Here is a 27,603-nt window from a genome sequence, read left to right as displayed (position 1 = left end):
TAAAAAGTTAGAAAGGACTTTCCTACATACACTTAATCAAAGAACTTTTTGAATTTAATTATCTCGGGATTTTACCTTGCATGAAAGGAACCCAGTATATAATTACATTTTTTAAAAATAATTTCTTTGTCCTATTTTTGATCCTGGGGTTATATTTGCTTTGTTTAATGTGGTGACTAGCTCCTTTCTTTTTTTCTGTGTTTTGAATAGAATATGTAACATGAAATATCTGAGCTTGAATATTTGAAAGTCTTCAGTTAACAAATTTCTTAGACGAGTAACATTATTAGAAGTTCTTTGGTAATGTTCTTGCTTACTTTTTATATTATTGGCAAGTTTTCCTTTTTGTCATTTATAGTTTTGGGGAAACATGTTTACTATTAAATTTTTCAAACTTACTTTAGTTACATTGTTATATGTGATTATTTTACATCTTCAGAAACTACTACTCTATCTCCTATTTTATATATAATTTTGTTTGGTTTTGGTGGTAGTCTTTCAGTGTGGTTTTTAATCCCAACATAGATACAAGGAAAACTCACTTCTCAATTTTTTTCTTCATTCAAATGGAGACAGCTCCATTTTAGACTATAAAGTTTTTACAGTTAAAAAAATGAGTTTCTCTCTACACTAGTATCTGGTTTTATAATAAGAGTTATAAAATATACTATTGAAAAATACATAAAATATCAGCAAAATAGCAGGGAAAAAATGCATAGACTCTCCTGAAGACCTCTCTGTCAAGATGTGTTTTCTGTGTAAAGTTTATTGTATCAGAAGTGCTAGCTTTCTTTGAGGGGTGCGTGGGTGGCTCAACTAGTTCAGTGCCCAACTCTTGGCTTCACCTCAGGTCATGATCTCAGGATCATGAGATTGAGCCCCACATCGGGGCCCCAACTCAGTGGGGGAGTTGGCTTGGGATTTTCTCTTCCTCTTTTTCTGCCTCCCGCCCATGTGCTCTGTCTTGTCTCTAAAATAAATAGTGTGTTGTTTTTGTTGTTGCTGTTGCTGCTGCTGCTGTTGTTGTTGTTGTTAAGTGCTAGGATTCCTTGAGCATTCTCAGCTCAGTGTTCCCTATCATCGAGTCCTGTACTTGCTCTGAAGTATCGTGAGCCTCATAAAATTATCACCTCTCTCTTCCTCAGTCTACGGACATTTATATCTTCAACTGTAATTGTAGTGGTGCACTGGCCTAATAAGGGAGGACATAAGAATTAGGCCTAGACCCTCAAGATTGACACTAGTAAGAAAGCCACCTTGATTAGAAGGCTGACTGAAGTGTCTTGGCTCCAAAACTTTGTTTCTACAGCTTTACCTTTTCTTTGAAAGTAATTGCTGCCGCTGTTGGAGGGGGGAGGTGCAAAAATGTTATTCCTTAACATTCTAACCCAAGTTTGGAAAATCAGTCTGTTTTTTACTGCCCGGCAGTATAGCTGAGGTAGTGGAGATGGTGTGTGTGTGTGTGTGTGTGTGTGTGTGTGTGTGTGTATAGCAATTACAGTTTTTCTGACATCATGCCAACCCTTTGTAAGTAATATTTCTTATTTAATCCATTCAATGTAACTACAGTGAGCTACATACTGTTACTTCCCTATTTTACGGATGAGGAAACAGAGACACAGAGTGTAAGTAATATGCCTGTTGGTTATACAGCTAATGAATGACAGAGCCGGGATTCCCACCCAAGTAGTCTGACTTCACTGTTTTGTCCTTTCAACACTGTACTACTATATTAGTTCTTAGACAATTTACTAAAGTCTTTAAGGATTCAAAAACAAATCCATTGTGTGATTTGTAACTAGATATTCTGGTTAGGACTCTGTTCTTTCTATATAGTAACCTAGAAAAAAAGATGTTTCCTGTTAAGTTCTACCCTAGCGCCAGATCATGGTTGTTGTGTTGGTGACTGTCACCCAAACATAATATACAGTGCCTAAAAGTCTACCTTTCTCAAAGACCAGACTCCAGGAACGTAACTACAGCAAACAGTAGAGCCCCTAACCTCTCTACCAAAAAGCTTACCCAAAGCCTAGCTTCCTTGTTTCCCGGCTGACAGCTTACTTGGATCAATGATGCCGACAGTGACTTCCTTGTTCAGGCATAAGAACAGCAGCCTAATAAGGCATAACTCTGTCCTGTGAGTGCAACAGCAAAAATATAGAAGAATATAATGCAATTGCAGCATCCCTAAAGAAAGGTGCATGTGTGTAATACACATGTAGTGATTTGTTTTGCCTGTTCATACTTGCTTAATTCTTGTTAATAAAATCTTAATGACCAGCATTTCCAAAATCAGTCTTTCCTGTAGTGTTAACCATTTCTGTAAGTCATTTAGAAAATAAAAGTAGTTATTTTTTAATTTTTAATTTGCTTATTATTTATATTTTATAAAACTTTGGAAATACAAAATTCTGTAAAGCTTTTTGTTACGTTTGTAAAAAAATAGTTCTAAAATGCATGTCTTTTTAAAGTGTTAATCAAATTGTTCATGATACCTTATGAATAAAATATGGTCCAGATGCTAGCATTATTTGGTAGATCTTGAAACTACAGAATCTACTTTTAAAGATTGTTAATTCTATTTCGTTGATTCTATTTCATTGTGCAAGTAGATTTCTAGCTTGATTCTATGGTCTATAAGCCCATGGTCCCACATTATTACTAATTTTCATATAGAAGAAATGATCACATGGTACTGTGAGGGGGAAATAATAGCTAGAGATTAAAATATAAACATTCAGAAATACAGTGACTTCATGAGCACTGGGGCAAAACAAATACAAATCTTGGCTCCGTTTAATGAGTACCTCCCAAGTTCCAGTCACTATAGCTAGTCTTCAGGTGGTATTTATAAACCTAGGAAAGATTATACCTCCATGGTCCTTTTAATCTCTCAGATTCTGGGCTAGCAGTTACTTGGATAATGACTAATTTTCTTTTTTAAGAAAAACTGAAGGAATTTTTAAAGTCCGTTTAAATGAAGGTAATGATCATTAGTACTGTTTTCATTAGTTCTCTTTTACCTAAGTCCTGGTGATTCCTTTTTTAAATTAGAGTTCTAACAAAACTTAAATAGATTCTTAGTCATTATATTCTAAATCATTACCTCATTAAATCCTACAACTTGAAATCACTCAGGCCCCCTTATTCTTCAAGAAAAGAGACGGAGTCTCAAAGAAGTTAAGTTGCACATCCGAAGTAGTGTCCCACAGTAATGAACTAGTCAGGATCAGAGTCCAGGTCTCTTGACTCTTTTATTTTATTATGTTATAGCATGCCTCCACTCTCATGCTGTAAAGTCTCTTTTTCTTGTGCTGTCTTCCCAATTGTTTTATATTTACAAGTTGAAAAAGAAATTCTCAGAGGTCCATTTGGAGTTTGCCATGTGAATAAAAAGGTATGTCTCAAATTAAGTAGAATTTTAAGTAATAAAATTATTCTAATCCATTATAAAACTCAAATTAGTACTGATATTTCTACTTTATATTCTCCAATATTCAATCTCAAATGTGTGGCTATTACTTTAATAGAAGTTCATCTTTATATTTAATCCACAATATGGCTATTGAAGAATAGAAGCTCATCTTGAAGGAGAAGATGAGTCAAGTGTGCAGTAATACCGTTTTTACAGGTAAAATTACTCTTAATTTGTGAAGAACTAAATTTCACAGTCAAGTACTTTAAAACCATTTTACAAGTCTGAGGTTTTCTAATCATTCTTTTTCTTTTTTCAGGATGACTAACATCTGAAGAGTATGTCATAGTGTGTATTGGATTTTAATTTTATTTCAGAGTGTATTTTCCGTCAAATTTTATAATAAATCTCAGCAAAGTCTGCTTGTTTTTTATACTTCCTGTGTGTGCATTTCTTTCCCGTTCTTACATTGGAAGAATGTAAATAGTCTTTCTGGAAATAACTTATTATTTGACTCCTAGCATAAATTAGTCCAAATTAAAGTTAAATTACTGAAATAATTTCTTTGTCAAGTATTGTCTGAATAGAACTATTAATGAGGTGATCCTGTTCATGAAGATGGTGCTAAAGGTGAAGAAGGAAGCCTCTGACTTTCCCAAAGCTAAAGCCAAAGCAAAGGCTTTGAAGGTCAAGAAAGTGGTATTGGAAACTGTTCACAGTCAAAAAAAAAAAAAAAACAAATCTGCACATCACCTGCATTCCAGTGGCACAAGACACTGCATGTCCAAAGGCAGCCCAAACACCCCTGAAAGAGCACCCGCAGGAGAAACAAGCTCGAGCACTATGCCACCAACTTCCTCCTGACTACTGAGTCAGCCATGAAGAAAATAGATGACGGACAACACACTTGTGTTCATTGTGGATGCCAGAACCAACAAACACCAGATCAAACAGGCTGTGAAAGCTCTGTGACATTCATGTGGCCAAGGTCTACACTCTGATTAGACCCAATGGAGAGAAGAAGGCATATGTTCAGCTGGCTCCTGACTGACGCTTTGAATGTTGCCAACAAAGTTAGGATCACCTGAGTCCAGCTGGCTAAAACTAAGTAAAAATTTTACACGCACTACACACAGAATGGAAATTAATGTTCTACCATTACTTGCTGTATTAGTTTGCAAGTAGCTGCCATAACAAAATACCACAGACAGAGTGACTGAAACAACAGAAATTTATTTCCTCTAGAATAGCTCTAAAGGCTAGAAGTCCAAGATCAAGACGTTAAAAGGTTTGGTTTTTTCTTGGCTTGCAGATAGCCACCTTTTCATTGAGTCTCATATAATCTTTCTTCTATTCAGGTGGAACTGTGATGTTTGTGTGTTTAAATTTCCTCTTCCATTCAGATGAGATGAGGGTCTATCCCTAATGGCCTTATTTCAGCTTAATCACCTCTTCAAAGCCCTGTCTCTAAATATCTCACATTCTGAAGAATTAAAAGTTAATGCTTCAACATACAAATTTTGGAGGAACAATTCAGCATATAAAACTTAGGGTTTTATTCTGTAGAAAATGCTGCAGAGTTTATTATGATATCCTAGACATTAAATTTTATGAATTTATGGAAAGCAAATAGAAATGGGAAAATACAGAACACTAACATTAAGTTCAATAATTAGAAGAACTTGCTATAGCTGAATCTTTAAAAGACACTTTAAAGATTACCCTTCATTTCAGATAATAGATATTTCAAAAGTGATCATTTGATGAATAGGGCTGTGTTTAATTTGCCCTTTTTTCCCTTTATTTCACTTGTGAGAAAATTCAGTTTCTTTCTATAGAAGTAAAATTCCAGTGACAGTTTGTGCTTATTCATTTACTCATTCATCACCATGCTCATGGACCATACATTAAGTATTACACACGTACATAGATGCAGTATTTTACAAGGTAAATTTTATCTCCAAACTCATGGGATTTATATTCTAACATGGGAGATGGACATGGATAAACATTGATATTATTAGTTCTAATGACTAATAAAATAATGTGTGATAAGTGACAAGAATTTTTACTACTTCATCTCACTTTGTCCTTGGATTCCTTGCCATATCCTTTAAGCTGATTTTTAGTCTTGTTACTTCAACATTTTGCTTGAAAAGAGTGGCATTGGATCTCTGAAGGTGGTGAAAAAACTGATACTGTCACCATCGTTTAATTACTGAACCTCTTTGTTTAAACAAAGATTTGGTTATTTGTCATCTACTGCCATAATAAGAAGTCCTTTTACCTGTTATTGTTGGCATACTATTTCCTATAAAAGTCACATTCCAAAAAGCAAAAGTTGCTCTTCTGTTTTCCTTTCTTTTAAGAAACCTTCCTTGGGAAAATAAGATGTGGAACACAGTAGATAGAAAAAGTAAAGGTAAATTATAGAGCAGCTGCTTAATTTCAAAGAAGCAATATGAATCTACATACTTTAGAAACTTTACAAAGATTTGTAGAGTTGCAAAGAACTAAAAAAGTATCAGCCCTGACAAAATTGTAATTTGTGGTACTGAGATCCAAGCACAGCTCTCGAGATTTGTTTCTGTCCTTGCTGTTGAAACTACCATTGCAGACATGATTGTTGTGATCATGTATCACTTCATTATTCCTACCAAACAAATGAAGCTCCTTCAGTCATCTTGACACCTTCATTCCAGTTTGTGAGAAGAGAATAGAGACTCAGGTTTACAACCTGCCAAGACATTGTCTCTGATACCAGCTTTTTCAGATTGAAGAAACTTTATTGTGATTCCCCTCATTTCTGCTGTGGACAAAGGCCTAGGAAAAGAGAACTAGTTTATAATCTCTAGTGACAAAAGATTTCAAATCAAGGGAGACATTAAGTACAAGGACCAAGAGTTGAATACCCAGTCAAAGAAAAGAAAAATAGACAACTTATCTTCTAAGAACTCATTCAAATTGTATGTCTTCAGTTTGAAAGCCTCAATGGGAGTTGAGTAACTCCAAAGCATGAGCAGAAGGTTCTTTATACATGCCGGGAAATCAGCTGACAAGGTAACTGGGTTGGCAAGTGTTTCTGAGACTCCTAAGAAGTAAAAATTTGTTCACCAAAAATTGGTGGATAAAGTCTATGATTGCTTCATTCACAGAATTACACTAGGGTACAGAGTATATGCTAGGAAGATTAACTAGAGGTTTTCCAGAGTTGGATCTGCCTCTTTCAGACCTACCATTGAGGAGGTTGACTAAACAGACCTGAAAATAAGTATATTCCCTAGAAGTCACAAAGTTAAAAGATAAAATTACGTGGCCTAAATTTCAACTTTAAGACCTTCGGTTTGGGACTTAGCCTTCCACAGAAAACAGCCATAAAACTAGTCAAAATACATGGGGTCTTCTTTCTAGGTGTTGAGCAACAGGCATTTAAGGCTGCCATCCTTGAGAGAAAGGAAAAATACGAAGTGAGCCACATGTCCTCCCCAGTTTCTGCCATGGAACACTTTCCTGTTGCAGTGCGGGGTGGGTAGAACTCGGGAGCAGCTGCGGTTGCATCAAGCTAAGCAAGCAGAGAGTAGAGTTCTGGGCTGCTAAAGTGACTAGAATTTGTGAGATAGTGTACTTGAGAAGAAAGAACTGCATACAGAGGGGACTTCCTAGGAGTCTGGGGTTCGGGGAGGGTGGTGGTGAGCTCAGGTTTAGCTCCATTCTAAAGCTATCCCTGAACTGGGCAAGACTCTGAGGCTTAGTAGCAATCTGCTAAGAGTCTCAGAGCTGGCAAGGATACCAGCAGTCATTCAGTGCCAGAAATTGTTGCCATTAGACCTTACTCAACACCTTGGTCATTCTTGATATCCCAGAAAGGCCACTGTGCAAGAGTAGGGATCACTACTTAGCGTAAAAGCCATATCCTGGAACTAAATTTAAACTGAAATAGACCTATACTAACAAAGAATAAAAACAAACCAAGAATCCACCAGTAATTTAACGGCAAGGTGCAGAGCAAAGCTCAACACCTACTAACACCTACACAGACTCCCTTCAACACATTATCCACTCTGTCCAGTATCCAATCAAAAATTCCTAGGCATGTGAAGTATTCAAAATCAAAGGTAGAAAAATGTAACCCATAATTGAGAATAAAAAAATTAGCAGAAACTGACTTAAAGATGGCCTAGATGCTATAATTAGCTAAGGATTTTTAAAACAGCTGCTGTAATATGTTTTAATACTGAAAAGAAAAAAAAATGGTAATAATGAGTGAACAGACAGAGAATAGCAGCAGCAGAGAAAATAGCAACTTTATAATGAATAGAATGAAAATCCTAGTATTATAGAACAATAAAATTTATTTATTCTATAATGAATAAAATGAAAATTATCACTGGATAGAGACTACAGAAGAAAGGGCTGTGGAACTTGATAGCAGATAAATACAAGTACAGTGTGGAATGCTGAGGATGTAAATCCTTCCCCACCTCCGCCTTCTGTTCTTCCCCTCGACATAAGTATCCATAAAAAATAGACAAGTTACATTCAAAAGTAGGCAATAATCAGTCTGGCTTTACATTTCTCAACTACAAACAATGCTATAAGAAAATGGAACAACTTGAGTTTTAAGGGAATATAGTTGTGAGTTGGGACTTACACGTATTACCAATTTCTCTCATCCATGTTTGTCTTTGTTTATGTTTTCAGCTAAAAAGAAGTTTGTGAAATATGTTCATATGCCTTTTAAACTTAAAAAAATCTGCTTCTTGAAGACATACTTTAGAAGACCTTGGGGTTTGAGGAAAGTTGTACTAGAAATGATTGTTCCCTATGGAACTCCCTCCTAAGGAAATAATCAAAATATATGAAAATATTTGTATACATTTTTATTGCCTTATTTATTGGGGAAAAACCTTATTGTTTAATAAGGTTATTCATAAAAATAATATGAAGCCATTGAAATATACTAACAACTGAGGAAAGAAAATGCTTTTAGTAGTAGAAAAAAGCATGATACAGATTTATATTTTAAATAAAAATGGATATTAAAAAGTAGCAGAAAATATGTAGACATTTTGCCTCTTGACTATGGGCATTTGTATTGGCCATATTTTCTGTTTCTATGTTTTCCAAATTTTCTATAAAGAACACAATCCAAAAAGCTTAAGGATAAATTGCATATATGAGGGGACAGAAGATATTAATCTATTAATGCCTGTGAAACTATTGTTGGAGACTGATTTTCATCTAAAAATTCTGATTTTAGAAAGAATGTAAGCTTTGAAGTATTTGGGGAAGAAGATAAAGAATATTGTCCCAGTGAAGGATGCCTTACACAGGAGTTTATACCATGTCATTTCATACATATGAAGTTCTAGAATAGGCAAAACTGATAGATGGTAAAAAAACAAAAAACAAAAAAACAAAACCCAGAACATGGCTATTTCTAGGGATGAGGATAGGAATTGCTTGGGAAGAATATGCATGACCTTTCTTAGATGTTGATGAGTTTCTATATCATGTTCAGTAATTACATAGGTATGTACATTGTCAAAACTCATTATGTATTTAAGATTTCATTTGTATGTAAATTTTACATCAAGAGAAAAATACTGTCAACAAACAAGTGGGGAACATGTAGTTTTCTGAAAATGTACAAATTCTGAGTTATCCTTTGCTGGCTTTATCTTCATGTCCCATGATCTTAGATGGGTATTCCAAGGTAAGAAAGTTATAAGTTCATTGTACTCTAACTGGCACCTTGTGTATGCATCTGTTAGTACTTGGTACATTGCAGTAAAGTTATTTCATTCCTCCAATAGGCTATGAACGCTTGAGGGCAGGAAGTCTGTCTTCTGGCACATGGCTGGCATGTGCCCAATAAATATTTAATAGGTTAATAAATATCCCTCTGCCCTTGTCCCCACCACTGTGGCATAATAAAAATGTTTCTTTATTCATTAAAAATTATTCTGTATCTTTTTTGTAATGTTAATTGGTAAGTGGGATTAACAAAATAAGAAAGGTTAATCTTTTAACATTTGTCAGTTCAAGTTCTGTGTTCAAGAAGATTGCTCAAAATTATATCCAAGTGTTATAGCAGTGTGGCTTAAATATTTTGAACACTGTGATCAGATTTGTGGTCAGGTTGTGGGTCTCTAGTTGCACAATGTTCAGGAAAAAAGACCCCATAATTAAATCATTTTGTGACACTTATAGTAAAGTGAGAAAATCTGCTTAGTCTTTTCTGTGTGTGATTTTAACCACAACAAAATGTCAAACTTAGACCAACTGTAGAGTTATTTAAGTTTGGTTATATTCGTTTTTTTTTTTTTTTAGCATGGTAAAGAAATTATGTAGTGCTAGACCAAAAAAAAAAAAAAAAAAGTTTTGTGGGAAAGATTAACATAAATTTTTAAAAATATTTGAAAATTTATATAAAAGAATTTCTAGTAGAAAATCCTGAAGGAAATTGAAAGCATACACTTAAGAATTCAAAGGAAATTTCATGCTAGTGAAATTTTTTGGCAGAAATATGTATATGGTTATTGAGTGAAAGATTCAACAGATACAGTTCTGACAGAATTTTTACTTAATTTATTCTTGTTAATGAGGAATGAACTTGATGTAACTTCTAAATTATTCAAGTTATTCTCTTCTTTGTTATGTTTAGCTATATATTGAATTTAGTTTTTGAGACAAACAAGGTTAAACTTAGAGTGGTGCATACTATTCTATACCTAGTGTTCTAAGGTTTTCTTTTTCTTTTTCTTCATTTTCCTGTTTTAGTTTCTTGGAATATTATCATAGAATTAGAATAAAGGAAAGCTGGGTTGTTCACAAGTATATTAATAGATCATTTGTATAGCATTATACAGTTTGTTTAGAAATCATATTTCATTTATTATTAGTAACTAACATCAAATCCACATTATGTGTCAGGTATTAGGCTCAGTGCTTTGGCTTACATCATCTTGTATAATCTTCACAACTATGAAATTGGCATTATCTATCCTCATTTAACAAATGAAGAAATATCAGGTTTAGAGAAGCACAGTGATTGGCCAAAGGTCATACATCTGGTAGTCAAGTGAAGTGGATTCCATTTAAGGTTTGATCTGATGCCAAATCCAATCCTACCCACTATACTTTACCCTTCCACATTTTACAAACCTAGATATTGAAACTTGTCAGGGAATGTTTCTTACAGACTAACTGCATATGTATACTGGGTTTGCTCAATTAGTTTTGGTTCCTATGCTGAAGTTTCTTATAGTCTAGGGACCTAGCTGCCCAAAGTGTGATTCATAGGCCAGCAGAATTGGCATCTTCTGGGAGCTTGTTGGAAGTGTAAGATCTCAGGCCCTCGTCCACTATAGAATCAGAATCTGATTTAGCAGGATCACGAGGTGACTGGTGTGTACTCTCAAGTTTTTGATAAGCATTGGTTTGAAAGAATAATTGGATCAAAGCTGAGTAGTGGAGTCTAGAGAAGCATCCACATTATCTGACTTATGTCTTTAGATTCAGCCAGACTGATTTTTCTGCTTCAGATAACATATGATCTTGTATAGATATCATTTATCAGTCTGTGTACATTGTACCCATGGAATTTGGTGAAAACATCTTTGAATTCTTTTAAAAGTGTTAATGTTGCGTTTTGGGAGATGGTTTTGCGAGTATATCTTCTAATTTTAGGGAATTTTATATTAAATATGATGGCAACCATTAAATCAACTAACTACAGATTTCATTGGCTAGGGTTTTTTTTTTTTTGGTAGTATATTTTATCTTTTAACTGATACTGATTATGTCTGGGTGAAAATGGGTTAGGACTGATTGTATATTTTAATCACTTGATTTTTAAAGGATGATTAGATTGATGAAGCTCAGAAATGAAAACTTGAATCCCCCACCCCTTCCCGGTTTGCCTCATGTCTATTTCCTAATACTGGATTTGTCATTTTTTTAGATGTGGAAGTTATATACTATGACTGGATTTCTCTTTGTTTACATGGCGCCCTTATGGACTAGCAGGGTCTGTGCTTTAAATATCTCTTAACAGCCCAGAATTTAACCCATATATGCATTCATGTATTAACAAAAGTGCTTGTTCAAAATTGTGCATAGGAAGCACTATTCTGTTACGCATGCATTGCCACTAACATAATAGATATAGTTAAAACAACTCCTAACTCTAAATCCTAGATTAAGGCAATAACTGACTTTGAGAATGGAAAGTGAATTTCAGTAAGTTTATACAGAGGCTTTTTTAATTCTGGTGCAAAATAGAAATTGACATATAGTTTATGTTTTTGTAAATACCATAATTTCAGATTAGTATCACTTTGTTTCATTTGTTTTTCACTGATATATAAATAAAGGTGTTAACTTGTATCAAGAATAGGTGAATCCAGATAGTTGTATGATGTAATCAAATACCTAAATTTAATCTTAGATAGTTGTTTTATATTCTAGAGATTAATTTAAAAATAATGAACCCAGTAGCTATGAAGATGAAGAACTGGAAAGATTTTATTATATCAACTATCCAAACTCCGTCTTCTGCTTCTATTGTCCTTACCTGAAACACCTTCCGTGAAATGACTCTGCTTCTTTTAGAAAAGCCTAACCCTTTCCTATGAGCCTAAGAAATAATTAACAGTTAGAATTAAAAAGCTTTCTTGAAGTAACAGCTTCAAGCACACAAAGATAACACATCAAGTAAGTACAAACTTACGAAAAGTTGAAAACAAGATTTACTTTCCACTTATAATATTATTCATCATATTTTAATTATCTTAGCATCTAGATTTAGTAACAAAAGTATTTACTTCTATCTGGAAGGGCAGTTGGTATTAATAAATATGAATCAAATATTCTTCAGAACTTTAAAAATGTGTTTTGTTTTTCAGCAAAGATGTCAAGGAAGTTAAGCTTGCCTACTGACCTAAAGCCTGACTTAGGTAAGTAAAATAAATAAATAAGTAAAATCCGTAGTAGTTAAACTCCATTCAAAGGGAAGGCAAGGAAATCAGAAGATTTAAAATTATCATAGAGGAGATTTTTAACAGAAATCAAGTTTAAAATGACTATGATATTTAAGGATTAGTAGCCTCTCTAATGCCATCTATAAATTATAAAAGATTATAAATTCAAGCAATCCAAAATAATACATTTTTCTCAGCTCTCATACTTTATATCTAAACAAGATTTAGTATAAGACTAAAATTTGTGTAATTTCAGATTTTCTTAGAAGTTGTTATATCCCATTTAACTATGTGAAAACCTATTTGAACTTTATAATTTATAAACTTTAAAAGTTTTAACTTTTTCACAATAAATTAGTTTTCTGTATTACAATGAATTTCTCTTGTCAAGAATCATTTTTACTCTTTGGTGGTAATAAATTGGGAAGTAAATCTTTTTCTATAGCACCTTCTAAGCAACTAATCCACTAGGAAAGCAGAGTGACTATATTCCCACATTCCTTTTGCTTTATATTGAGCTCAGAAACAGCTCCCTGATATCACAGAATAGGGACAAGACATTTCAGTAAAGATAAAAATAAACTTGCAGTGTTTCTTTTTAAACTCACTTTTTAAATTTTAGAAATTTTAATGGTCTTTAATGAAATAAAAAGTAGACTGAAGATGGTTTCACCTATCTTTTTCTTTGAAATAACTAGATTTCCTCTCTTTTGCTCATCTTCTTACTGTTTATTCTCTAGATTCCTTAACTCCCTTTTTTTTGCATAATGCAAACTTAGGTATTGTCCATTTCACCATACTATTTTAGCATTTCCAAATCATAATCCTATCTCAGTTATACTGATAGAAGATATATGATTATCAGTGAGTGGGCATAATAACTTCCATTGTCAGCAGTACAAGGTTCCATTCCTGAACATAGGAGAAACAATTTCTTAGAATCCTGTAGTAGGACTGGTCTTACGGGAACAAGGATTAATCTAGAATATAAGATAACGTGTTTTGAGAAGGGAATAGCTCCCTTTACTATATAAATGAAAGATATAATTTGACACTAAGTGTATTTGAGGGGCAGAGTTTTCATCACTCTCAGAGGCCCGTGATTTTAATAAGACTAAATACTGTTAGTTAAAATGGCTTTATGCCTTCCAGTATCTTAAAAATCTGAGAAACACATGGAAAAGTACTTTTAAATTAATAAAAATGCCACAATTATTTTTAAAAAGAGTATCATACGTTTATAAGTAATTTAATCTGGGTATATTCCATGCTTGTATAGATCATCTTTATTCAGTTCATGTTTAACCTTACATGCCCATGTATTTCAGTGCCTTAAGCCAATTACAACTGCTTGTACAACTTGAACAGTCTCCGTGTTTCCTGAGTAATTTCCCTTCAAGTCCTTGTACTGCTGAACTATTTTTTTTGGTAGAGATTCTTAGCTGCTGATTGTTTTACATTGGCTGGGGAGTCAATAGGGAAAAACAATTTTATTGATAGGCTCAAACTACTAGGTGTTCCTAAAGCAGCTGAGGCTGTTGGACTGCCCTGCAACTCTGGAAGCTTCTGTGACTAGAATTCACTTTGGCCTATGAGGAAATCATGCAACGCTACACTTTGACTATGGCTTCACCATCCCAGATTCCATGGCCCAGCCTCAAAAACTGTGGGTAATATTGTTAGGGTTCTGATGTTACATTTCAACTGGCAACAGAGGGGGAAAAATCAGACTTTTATACCTTAATGTGAGTTAATTTTCTGTCCTAAAGTTTACCCTGAACAAATTCAACTATTGGCATAATGTTTTGACTAGGGGAATAAAATGTTGTTGCATAAGGCTCTATGTGGGAAGAAAGGGTAATATAGAGGTAGAAAGCATTAATGGATAGAAGCATTAAGGATAAATTTTATCCAAGCTTAGAGCTTCCAGAAACATCCCATGTTCAAATATATTTTTTAATTTAAAGACTGAACTTTAACTCTCAATAATAACCAAAACTCTCTTCTTATATTTTGGTGGTTTGACTAATCCCATGTCCATCTGGAGTTGCCTGAGAAAGCTTTAGACTTGGACATGACACAAGTCCTGCCTTTTCCACTAATTAGCTTTGTCATCCTGGATGTTATTGAACCTAAGTATCTATTTTATTATTCATTAAACTGTGATAATAATGCTTTTCACTTACTATGTGGATTCAACAGAATGATAAATTTATTAAGTGTTATGAGAGGGTGTATCACATGGTATGGCTTGCTTAGTGGTAGCCATTTTCATTTCTGCTCTTATTACTAGAATTAAGATAGAAATTTCTAGTCCATTTGTTTAGGTTGCCTAATTTCTAAAATTTAAGCCACAAAGATCCACAACATCTGACTTAACAATAGTACAATTCATGAACTAACTAAAAATTCTAAAATGCTAAAAATTCTAACTTACTTTCCAACAAGTTCTAGGCTGATAGAATTTGGTAAGTTTGGGGTTGTTTCTTGATTCAGTTCATTTTCACATATTGATCTATACTTAGGAGTTCCTTTGGTAAGCCAATTTTAATAGAGAAGTCATAATAAAATGCAGTTGTAGTTTATGAATTTTTTATTTATTTTTTATGAATTTTATAATTTTTTATAATTTTATAATTATAAATTATATAATTTATAATTATAAAATTATAATTTTATACAAGGCCTTAAATTAGTCCATTAAATTAAAACACTTTATTTGGCCTATGAATTAAAGTACAGATTGAATTTGAAGTACAGATTGTTGTGACTCACCTATTGTAATTCTAATAGATAAGAGTAAGAATTTTACACAGATTAATTTATAATGAAATTTATATTATCAAATTTTCTTATATGATCAAGTTTATATTACCATATATTTTTTTTTAATTTCTTAAGATTTATTTATTTGAGAGCGAGAGCAAGGGGGAGGGGCTGAGAAAGAGGGAGAGAGAGTCTTAAGCAGCAGACTCTGTGCTGAGCACGGACCCACATGTGGGGCTCAATCTCATGACTCTTGAGACCACCTGAGCCAAAACCAAGAGGTGGATGCTTACCCAACTATGCCACCTAGGCGCCCCTCAAATTTTCTTAACAAATTTTCATTGATTTCTATCTTTGTCACTGGGTCACAACTGAATATATATGTCTAATCACCTTGTATGTGTATGATTTATTAAAGTAATGAATATTTTTATCATTGGAAGGTATATTTAAAACTTCTATTATTTGGGCTGCCTTGCTGGCTCAGTCAGTAGAGCACGAGACTCTTGGTCTTGGGATTGTAAGTTTGGACTCCGTGCTAAATGTAGAGATAACTTAAAATCTTGAAAAAGGGGTGCCTAGGTGGCTCAGTGGGTTAAGCCGCTGCCTTTGGCTCAGGTCATGATCTCAGGGTCCTGGGATCAAGGCCCGCATCGGGCTCTCTGCTCAGCAGGGAGCCTGCTTCCTCCTCTCTCTCTGCCTGCCTCTCTGCCTGCTTGTGATCTCTCTCTGTCAAATAAAAAAATAAAATCTTAAAAAAAAAAAAATCTTAAAAAAGTAAAAAAAATTCTATTATTTTGCTAAAATAACTGAATACTTTAGAGTTAACATTTGGAATCAGTTTATATATTTAATATTACACACTCATCCAGTAATGAGCCATTGCTTATGGAAAGTTGTTTCATTTATAGGAAATAGTTCTTTTTTGCCATGTCCAAATCTTTAAGAGGAATTACAGGCAAAAGAGAGACATCTTTAGGCACTATAGTTAGAAATTACCCGTTATTGCCATAACTAGTAGCTTTATTATTTTCAGAGGCTAGCTATAATCAAAATTCTGATGTATATAGTTATCATTTGGGGAAATATTTGTCAATCTATTAATTCAAATTTTTAAAATATTTATTTATTTAAGGAAGAGAGAGAGCATGCATGTGCAATCAGGAGGGGCTGGGGGAGAGGGAGACAAGCAGACTCCCCTCTGAACATGGAGCCAGACGTAGGGCTGTATCCCAGGAACTCAGATCATGACCTGAGCCGAAATAAATTCTGATCCTTACCTGACTGAGCCACCTAGGTGCCCTGAATTTAAATTTGATTACAAAAGCTTTTAGGGAGTATAGTTAGGATTCAATTATACCTTTTTTATTTAATAAAGTACAATTTAGAAGACTTTTTTTCTTTTTTATGACATGAAGTCATTTCTTTTATGATAACATTGAAAGCATGTGATTTGAGGACCTATTTGTTAGATAAGAACAGTAAAAACTCCTGAAAATTTTAATATGTCCCAAAGGTGTGGCAGCAAGACATCGGTTCAGATACTTTCAACTATAGATCTGTCTTCAGCAAGTAATTATTAGATACTTTTATAAGCTAGGCACTATGCTCAAACGGACACAGCTCCTGTATTCAAGAAACTTAGAGTCACTTTAGAGTGAGGCCTATGACAAGTCTGGAAGAACTACAGAACAGAAGTACTATTAGTGCCATGGGAGAGAAAAAACTGTCGAGATTCAAAAAAGAGAAAAACCATATATGCTTTTTTAACAATCAGGATAAAACTTCATGACAATGATGGTACCTGAGATGGCCAATAAGCACAATCTTGGTAGAGAAAAAGGTGAGGCACAAGAACCAATCAGATAGAAAATCACAAACAGAAGTCTAAAGAAGGTGAGTGCAAGGTATGTCTGGAGAACAATGAATGACTCAGTTTGTTCCCACAAGTTCCTGAAAAGCAGGGTACCATTGAAGATAAGGCCAGAAAGGAGAGCTGAAATAGTTTGTGGAGATTCTTAAAAGTCTGAGTAAGATATTAAACATGATCAAATAAAGAGGAACCACTGAAGACTTTTTTAAGTAGAGGTAACAGAATTATGACTGTAACTTATAAAATTCAATTGAATTGTGTTAGAACAGTGACAGAATGAAGGTGGGAAGACCACTTGTGAATTATCAGCAGTCTCGATGAATGGCAATCAAGGCCTGAATGAAGGGTAATGGAAGTTGATTGATCATGAAAAGAAGGAAACAACACTGGAGTAAAATGACATAGGACTTGGCATCCCATCAGATGTATAGATAAAGTGCAAGGAAAGAGCCAAAACTGAAACTCATTTTAAGTGTTGTTCCCTAGAACTGGGTTGTTATGAATATAGAGAGTGCCATTAGAAGAATTTAGAACTTTGGGGGGAAATAATGTATTTTGATTTTACATAGTGAGACATAATAGGAGAAAATTCCCATAAATTTGGAAATGCAGTTGCAAGTGAAAAGAGACCAAGGCTCAAGGCAAACTTGCATTTGGCCCCAGTGAAGAAGGCAGCTGAAGACAAGAGAGGGATATTTACTATAATTTTGAAGTAACCCTGTCATTACAGAAAGAGGTGAAAGGAATACACTGGTATGAAATTAAGAATGAGCCAGATACCAGTCATACATTTTGATCTAAAATGCCTTGAATGAATGTTGATTATAGTTAAAATGGCTTTCAAGGAAAACGAAGGCTAAATTTTTATGGATTAAAGACTTTCATATGGACAGAGTTGAAAAAAAAATCTTCAACAAATTGAAGGTAGTATCAGAGTACTTCTAAGTGGAATTTTTAAACATAAATCACTGAAAATGCAACAAAAACTTATGGTGTACTATATACTGGCTAAATGAACATAATAGAAAAGAAAAGAAAAGAAAATGCCCACAGTTTTCTAGTTCTACCCAACTGTGGAATTGGCATTACCAAAGGAAGAAACAGCATCATTAGAAAAGAAGGTGGTGAGGTCTCAGATGAGAAAAGCAACCAGGATACGAACAAATAGCCACACCAAAAACCATATAGATCACACAGCCAAAAATTCTCTGGAATTGCACCCAGCTCTCTTCTGAGAAGTATGAATTTATCTGTTTGTATTTTATATCTAAACAAAGGAAAAATTATTACCATAAAAGTAAATTGTTGGGCGCCTGGGTGGCTCAGTGGGTTAAGCCGCTGCCTTCGGCTCAGGTCATGATTTCAGGGTCCTGGGATCGAGTCCCATATCGGGCTCTCTGCTCAGCAGGGAGACTGCTTCCCTCTTTCTCTCTCTGCCTGCCTCTCTACCTACTTGTGATCTCTCTCTGTCAAATAAATAAATAAAATCTTTAAAAAAAAAAAGTAAATTGTTTTTGATTAAAAACTAAAATATGCTATAGGGTTTTTTTTTTTTGCAAATTAACCATTTTGTTAGATTTTTATGATATTTTATAACAGGCAATCTCACCCATTTTAATTCATTTCAGATATAAAAGATAATTCCTTCAGCCGATCACGGAGTTCTAGCGTAACCAGCATTGATAAAGAATCTCGAGAAGCAATTTCTGCTCTTCATTTCTGTGAAACTTTTACTCGAAAGGCAGATTCATCTCCCTCCCCATGTTTATGGGTTGGTACTACATTGGGAACAGTGCTAGTTATTGCACTGAACCTTCCCCCAGGAGGAGAACAAAGACTTCTTCAGCCAGTCATTGTCTCTCCAAGTGGTATGTATGCTTTCATGCTGTGCTTGCACTGAAGGTCTGACTTGCTGTATTTGGTAGAAGCCTTTGCTTTTCATTTTTGAAAGGATCTATGAATTCTAAAATGTAAACTAAATGTTTACATTTAGATGTAGTCTTGTGTTGTTTTTTTTTTTTTTTCCAATTTATTTATTTTCAGAAAAACAGTATTCATTATTTTTTCACCACACCCAGTGCTCCATGCAAGCCGTGCCCTCTATAATACCCACCACCTGGTACCCCAACCTCCCACCCCCCCGCCACTTCAAACCCCCCAGACTGTTTTTCAGAGTCCATAGTCTCTCATGGTTCATCTCCCCTTCCAATTTACCCAAAAGCACACACCCTCCCCAATGTCCATAACCCTTGTGTTTTTAATGAAAGAATACATGAATAAGATTCTAGTGTATCATTTATTTATACAGCCATCCCGGTTTTGCATTTTTTTTAACTCTACCATCATGTCTAAAATGATTTTCATTAGAAAATTAAAAAAATAAAAAAGCAACTGCTCTTCTAATGCATTCAAAGTAACCTTAAAATGCTATGTTCTATAAGCAAAAGGGTAGTACCATGTTCAGGAGAAAAAGCAAAAAATATTTTTTGAACAGCATAGTGTTGGCTGTTTTTAATATCTAAATGTGAAGTCTTAAATTATGTTGTTTTTCTCCTTTGAAGTATTAGGAAAAGGTGACTTAATAGCAGATCTTAAGAAAAAAATTATGACATATATTGAAAATGAGATTCAATTTCATCAAATGTATGTGGAGTCTGATCTGGAAATAACTGAGAAATCTGGTTTTCATTACTAATGTATGCTGATTTAGATAGAAAAAAACATGATTGTGCTCATTAGTGTATCCCTTGTTTATGCAGTGGACTTTAACATTACTTGGAATTTAAAATTAAAATGTAATTATGATCTTAATGGTAATTTGTGAACTATCTTTACATCAAAGACACAGTTTGATTTATTCATCCAGCTCAATAAATATTTGAGAATGTTCTGTATGACTAGTTGTTAGAAAAGGTTACATAATGATAATATTACTAATCTCCTTCTTTATAGTAAGAATGTGTATAGAAAAAAAAAAAAAACCAGGAAAGATAAGCCACATAAAGAATGTTCTGATAGCCATATTTAAAAAGTTTTTAAGGGCGCCTGGGTAGCTCAGTAGGTTAAAGCCTCTGCCTTTGGCTCAGGTCATGGTCTCAGGGTCCTGGGATCGAGCCCCGCATCGGGCTCTCTGCTCCACGGGGAGCTTGCTTCCCTTCCTCTCTCTCTGCCTTTCTCTCTGCCTACTTGTGATCTGTCTGTCAAATAAATAAATAAAATCTTTAAATAAATAAATAAAAAGTTTTTTAAAAGTGAAATTAATTTTAATAACACTTTATGTAGCCTAGCATATCTAAAATCCTATCGTTTCATCATATAACCAGTGTTTTTAAATTATTAAGATATTTTACTTTTATTTATTTTTTTTATAATGTCTTTAGATCTGGCATGTATTTTACTCTCACAGCATGCCACAAGTTGGACGAGGCCATATTTTCAAGGGCTCTGTAGCCATATGTGACTAGTGGCTGCCGTATTAGACCGTGCAGCTCTAGACATCATCCACTCGCTCTCACACTTGTTGGTAGTACACTTGGCAGATATGAAAGAAGACATAGTTCCAGGCGTCCCAATATTTACTGGTTTGGGACATGTAGTTTTGATTTCTTTTTCCAGATACATGCTCAGATACATGCTCAAAGAAAGGTTGAATCCCTTTAGTAAGCCGGTGTACAATTTCAATTTAATATGCATTCTATGTGTTGTTGAATGTCTTTTATGTGTCAGTTGGAATATACATATTTGCTGTGGGGTTTAAAATACTTGTTATCTACTAAACTTACATATTTTAGGTACTATATTGAGGTTAAAAGGGGCGATCCTGAGAATGGCATTCCTGGATACCACAGGCTGCTTAGTGCCACCCGCGTATGAATCCTGGAGAGAACACAATGTTCCTGAAGAAAAAGATGAAAAGGAGAAATTAAAGAAACGACGACCTGTCTCCGTATCCCCCTCCTCTTCTCAGGAAATTAGTGAAAACCAGTATGCCGTGATATGTTCTGAAAAGCAAGCAAAAGTCATCTCACTGCCAACTCAGAACTGTGCTTACAAGCAAAACATTACAGAGACCTCATTTGTGCTTCGTGGAGATATCGTAGCATTGAGTAACAGTATTTGCCTTGCCTGCTTCTGCGCCAATGGACATATTATGACTTTTAGGTAAGAGTTACACATTTTTAAAAAACATAAAGATGGCATTTACACCCTTAGAACACTACGGAATTACATTCCACTGAAATGAAATGCTTTTGTTTACAGTCTTATACACTGAGAATTTATTTTCATTCAGTTAATAGTGAATAAGTTTATGAAGAATACAAATCAGTTTTATCTACCTCTCAAGTATACTAAATCACAAGATTTATAAGGTCCTGCCATTTTTGCCTTCTGTAATACTTTGTTCAAGACTAAAACCTACCTTGTTTTGTTTTGTTTTGTTTTGTTTTGTTTCCAGTTAGTTAGCATACAGTGTTGTATTAGTTTCAGGTATGCATGAGATTCAACACTTCTACACATCACCCAGTGCTCACCATTACTAGTGTGCTACTTAATCCCATCACCTATTGCACCCATTCCTCCATCACCCTCCCCTCTGGTAACCATCAGTTTGTTCTCTATACTTAAGAGTTTGTTTCTTGATTTGTCTCTCTCTCTCTCATTTTTTTCCCTTTGTTTGTTTTGTTTCTTAAATTCCACTTATGAGTGAAGTCATACGGTATTTGTCTTTCTCTGACTTATTTTACTAAGTGTTATACACTCTAGCTCCATCCATGTCATTGCAAATGGCAAGACTGCATTCTTTTTAATGACTGAATAATATTCCATTGGCTATACACAGACACACATATATATACATGTGTATATATACACACAGTATATATGGAAGAAGATGTAGATCTTCTTTGTCCGTTTATCAGTCAGTGGATACTTGGACTGCTTCCATATCTGGGCTATTATAAATAATGCTGCTATAAGCATAGAAGTGCATGTATCCTTTGAATTAGGGTTCTTCTATTCTTTGGGTGAATACCCAGTAGTGTGATTATTGGATCACAAAGTTATTTTATTTTTAAATTTTTGAGGACCTTCCATACTGTTTTCCAAAACCTACCTTGTTTCTTATTAACGACTTTTTAATATTTTTCTCAAGTTTGCCAAGTTTAAGGCCTCTACTGGATGTATATTACTTGCCCCTCACCAACATGCGGATAGCCAGAACATTCTGCTTCACCAACAATGGACAAGCATTATATCTTGTTTCACCTACAGAAATCCAGAGACTCACTTACAGTCAAGAGACCTGTGAAAATCTTCAGGTAAATAACAAAAATATTACTATAATTTCTTCAAAGGTGAAATATTCTCTACGGTCCCTTACTTTTGTTTCTCTCTTACACTCTCAGTACTATACAAATGAGCCTATATGGGAAAATCCAAAGCCTAACTTCAGAGCATATGCTTTGAGACTTGTGATAAAAGTAACTTCATCAGACTCTTGTTATAAGAGGGACTTATCTCACTGACCCATATTTTTTCAACGCAGTGATGGTATAGAAATATGAAATATTACATACATTTTATACCTGCTCTCCACATATAATAAATAACAATTATACACACAAAGAAACCTTTTTAAGGAAGTGTGTTAAAGTGGAAATAATTATGTCTGCATATTGTTTCATCCCCTCTCATACACTCTGTATTCACAAGGATGTATATATATATATATGTAAGAAAAAGTAAGATTTCATAGTTTTACTTTGAATATTTTTGTTGATCTGGTTGCAAGAGACTACATTCTTTAAATATAAAACTGTTTCTTTTTTTTAATATTCAAGTGCCTTACGTGCTTACATATACTGTTGACCCTTGAGCAAGATGTGTTTGAACTGCACAAGTGGACTATACACAGATTTTTTTCCAAAAAATACAATACAATACTGTAACTATTTTTTCTTCCTCATGGTTTTCTTAACATTTTCTTTCCTCCAGCTTACCTTAATGTAAGAATACAGTATATAATAAGTATAACATATAAAATATGTGCTAATCCACTCTTTATGTCATCAGTAAGTCTTCTGGTCATCAGTATACTATTAGTAAACTTCTGGAGGCTTCAAAAGTTACACAAGAATTTTTGACTGTGCAGGGCGATTGGGCCCGTAACCATCACACTGTTCAAGGAACAACTGTATATTAAAAGTTTTTAATATATCAGTTTCGTTTCACCTTTTAAAATAAAAGTGCTTTTATATTGAGCTAAAATATTAAAATATTAAACATTATATATATTAATTGATACTTAGAGGAAACCATTATCTAAGGGAACTTTATTTTAAGGGAACATGTTAATGAGACTTTTTACAATTAGCCCTATTTTACTTGTCTGTAATGAATTTGTGGCTCATTTTTAGAATATGAGCTTTAGAGTCAAGACTGAATTTAAGGCCCATCCTTGCTAATAATTACACAATGATGTGACCTTAGACAAGTTACTTATTGTCTCTGAGCTTCATCTTTAAAAATAGGATTAAAAATAATATCCATGCTATAGGATATGGTATGAATTAAAGAAGACAAAGCATGTGAAGTGCTTAGCATAGTGCTTGGTACAGGGTGTGTGCTTACTGTCAGATGTTAGTATTATTTCAGTAAGCTAGACTGTCCTGAAAATGTACTCCTAATGATATTATTATGATCCTTGAGAGTGAAACAGAATTGTAGATCTGATATGTTAGATATAAAGTTACATTTACATTAGGGTGGAGATGTTTTTTCAAAGATTCCTAGGTTTCTGAATTAAACCTTCACTTTTTATGGGGAAGGTAAAATTTTTCTTTAGTGTTTCCTTTCACTAGTAAAATGTTACTGTATTAAGAAATAATATGGGCAGTTTAATTTATTCTTAATTCATTTCATCTGAAATGTGTTCTTAATTCAATTACTCAAAATTTTAAACATCATCACTTTTTTTGAGATCAAGTCTATTCTTTGGTCAGTGTTTTATTTTAGTAAAAATCAATAGCAGCAGTAAACTTTACCTATTTATTTTTAAATGAAATGGTCCTTTAGTAACTCAATTTCTTTTAATAACTATCTGCTCTGTACCCTCATGATATAAAGATAAATGAAAAGTGAACTCCAAGCAATCTGTGATAGAATGTTTTTTTGAACATTATTGACATTTTATTTATTTATTTATTTAGGTATTTTCAATGCCTAAAAGTAATGCTTTGATAAAAATATGTTGTAAGTACCATTGACTTTATAAATACCTTGGTTTCCAGAGTGCCCTAATTGTGCATTCATTTAACTTTAACCAAAAAATAAAGAAGACACCTACAAACATTAATGGAGTTTCCAGCGCAGCTGGAATAATAGGGACCAGATTAACCCTCCTGCCTGAAGCAGCCCCCAAAAAGCAGACATGAGCATGAAATGACAGTTTTCAAGATCCTGAACATTTGCAGTGAAGGAAAGTAATCCCTTAGAGACAGGAAACAAAGGAAGTGCTCTAGCTTTAGTGCCTTGATAGAGTTTCCAGAGCATGCATAGAGGGAAGGTACTGAGGCAGAGTCTGACCAACTTCCTGTGTTTAGGAGACAGAGCCAAGAGTCTGGGAAGACCAAGTAAGTTAGAGTTCTTAGAGTACCAGAGAGAAAAGAGGTATAGAGAGGGAGGATGTCTGCAGAGGGTCTGCCAAAAGTTTTCAGTAGAGTACTCTTGAGCACATGCTTGTAGATACTCTTTGGCCTGGGAAAAAGCCATCTGATAGGAATAGAAAATTAGAGGGATTTGTGCCTGGTCCCAGGGCCAGGCACAGTTCCTGCTCCCAACAGCCAAGCTAAAAAATGTATAATTGATGAGTGTGTTAGTTTCCTGAAGCTGCTATAGCAAATCACCACAAACTTGGTGACCAAAAACAACATAAATTTATTCTCTCACACTTCAGAAAGTCAGAAATCTGAAGTAAGTTTCACTGAGCCAACAGCAAGGTGTTGGCAGAATCATGCTCCCTTCAGGGGCTCTAGAGAGGATCTTGCCCCTTTAAGGTGCCAGCATTCCTGGACTTGTGGTTGCATTATTCCAATCTCACCCTCATGGTCACCTTGCTTCCTCCTCTTGTGCCTGTGTGAGCTCTCCCTCTTATAAAAAGACTTGTAATTGGATTTAGGATCCATCTAGATAATCAGGATAATTTCCCCATGGCAGAATACTTAATCACATTTGCAAGACACCATCTCCTCTTTTTGTTTTTCAAGATGTAACATTTATAGGTTTCGGGGATTAGAACCTGATTTTTTATTTTTTAAGACTTTATTTATTTGAGAGAGAGAGCATGAGTTGGGTGGGGGGCTGAGGGGCGAAGGGAAAGGGAGAAGCTGAGCACAAAGAGCTTGATGTGAAGCTCAATCCCAGGCCCCTGGGATCATGACCTGAGCCAAAGGCAGACTCTTAACTGACAAAGCCACCTGGGTGCCCCTAGAACCTGGTATTAAATGGCCATTATTCAACCTAATTCAGTGACTAATTGAGTATGCAGGAGGGTCTGGGCTCATTAGTTGGGGAATAATTATAGCCCTAAAAGGAGTGCTGCTTCTGACCTAACAAATTACGAAATTGAGACCCAAAAGGATGAAAATGTTTTCTCTTGCCCCAGAATGAAGCTTAAGACAACTTAGCAAGATGAGAAATATCCAGTACTCAACAAGGTAAAAATCAAAAGATCTGGCATCCAGTCAGATTGTCAGGAAAATATGACCCATACTAAGAAGAATAATTAATCTTTTTAAGAAACCAAACCAGAACTGACAGAAATATTACAATTAGTACAGAAGAACATCAAAAAGTTATTATAAATGTCTTCCATACATTCAAAAAGTTAAGTGAGACGTGGAAGATACAAAAAACCAAAATCAAACTTCTAGAGATGAAAACCTCCTGTGCTTGAGATGAAAAATATACTGGATGGGATTAACAACAGATCAGACATTGCAGATGAAAAGATTAGGTATTTTAAAAGCATAGAAATAGAAAAAAAAAACTGAGTGTTTAAACGTGACAAATTCATAGCAATAAACCACTTGTATTAGAAGAGAAGTTCTTATCAAATCAGTGACCTCAGCTTCTAACATAAAAAACTGAAAAAGAAAAGCGAGTGAAACCCAAAGCAAGCAGAAGAAAGACAATAATAAATATCCAAGCAGAAACAGTGAACAGAAATAGAAAACAAGGAAACAATAGAAAAGCATAAATAAGGGGCTCCTGGGTGGCTCAGTGGGTTAAGCCTCTGCCTTCGGCTCAGGTCATGATCCTAGGGTCCTGGGATTGAGCCCCGCATCGGGCTCTCTGCTCAGCGGGGAGCCTGCTTCCTCCTCTCTCTCTCTCTGCCTACCTCTCTGCCTACTTGTGATCTCTATCTGTCAAATAAATAAATAAAATCTTTTAAAAAAAAAAGAAAAACATAAATAAAACTAAAAGTTTGATCTCTGAAACAAATAAAATTGATCTCAAGCCAGTCTGATTATGAAGAGAGAAGTTACGAATTATCAGAATCAAGAATGAGAGAAGTAGCATTACTACAGATTCAACAAATATTGAAATGGACTATAAGGAAATATTGTGAAAAACCCCATGCCAATAAACTCAAAAACTTAGATGAAAATGGACAAATTCCTGGAGAGATACAAATTACCAAAGTTCACTAAAGAAAAAAAGATAAACTGAAGAGTACTGTATCTGAGAAGAAAATTCCAAGCCCAGGTGGCTTCACTGATGAATTCTATGAACACTTTAAGGAAGAAATACCAGTTCTACACAAAACTCAAAAATTGAAGTGGGGAACTCCTTCCCAGCTCATTCTAGAAGTTAAAATTAACATGATATAAAAAATAGACAAAGACTTTACAAAAATTATACACAGATCAATATACATCACTAATACAGATGTAAAAATTAGGAAGAAAGTTTTAGCAAATTGAATCTAACAGTATATGAGAAGGATAATTCTCGTCATGATTAATTATCATGGCATTTACCCCAGGAATGTGTAAGTCAATCAATGTAATTCACCATATTGTTTAACTAATAGAAAGCAGTTGACAAAATCCAACACCCTTTCCAAATTTGAGAAATAAAAAAAAAAATCTCAGCAAAGAAGAAATAAAAGGGAGCTTAAAAGACATCTAGGGACAATCTATACCTAATACTTAGTGATTAGTTACTGAATAATTTTTCCTTAAATCAGCTAGAAAGTGACATTTACTCTCAACACTTCTGTTCGTGTTGTATTTTGTTCAGTGTTGTATTTAAGCTTCTACCCAGTGCATTCAGGCAAGAAAAGAAAAAAAAAAACATCTCAACTGGAAAGGAAAAAGTAAACCAGTTGTTATTCACAGATGACATGTCCATCCGTCTAGGAAATCTATTCAGAAAGCTACTAGAAATAATAACAGTTTGACAGTAATGCGAGATATGAGATCAATATGCAGAAAAAAAAATTCTGTGTGAGCAGTGGTCATTTGAAAATTGAGAGTTAAAAAAACACCACCTAGCAGCCCCTG

General features: G+C 34.4%; 1 protein-coding gene across 3 annotated transcripts in view; it reads left to right on the top strand.

Moving 5' to 3' along the window:
* Window positions 1-27,603, top strand: part of STXBP5 (syntaxin binding protein 5) — a 177,052-nt gene that overhangs the window by 128,161 nt on the left and 21,288 nt on the right. For all 3 annotated transcript variants that reach the window (XM_044247120.1, XM_044247119.1, XM_044247118.1), the window contains 4 exons: window positions 12,325-12,375; window positions 18,667-18,906; window positions 20,830-21,199; window positions 22,191-22,356. In XM_044247120.1, the coding sequence (XP_044103055.1) occupies window positions 12,325-12,375; window positions 18,667-18,906; window positions 20,830-21,199; window positions 22,191-22,356 (827 nt within the window). The remainder of the gene's footprint in view (window positions 1-12,324; window positions 12,376-18,666; window positions 18,907-20,829; window positions 21,200-22,190; window positions 22,357-27,603) is intronic.

The sequence above is a fragment of the Neovison vison genome, chromosome 1 (assembly GCF_020171115.1).
Source record: "Neovison vison isolate M4711 chromosome 1, ASM_NN_V1, whole genome shotgun sequence".
In the NCBI taxonomy this organism is placed as follows: Eukaryota; Metazoa; Chordata; class Mammalia; order Carnivora; family Mustelidae; genus Neogale; species Neogale vison.
Note: the sequence above shows the minus strand (reverse complement) of the source record. Positions and strands in the feature narration are given on the sequence as shown.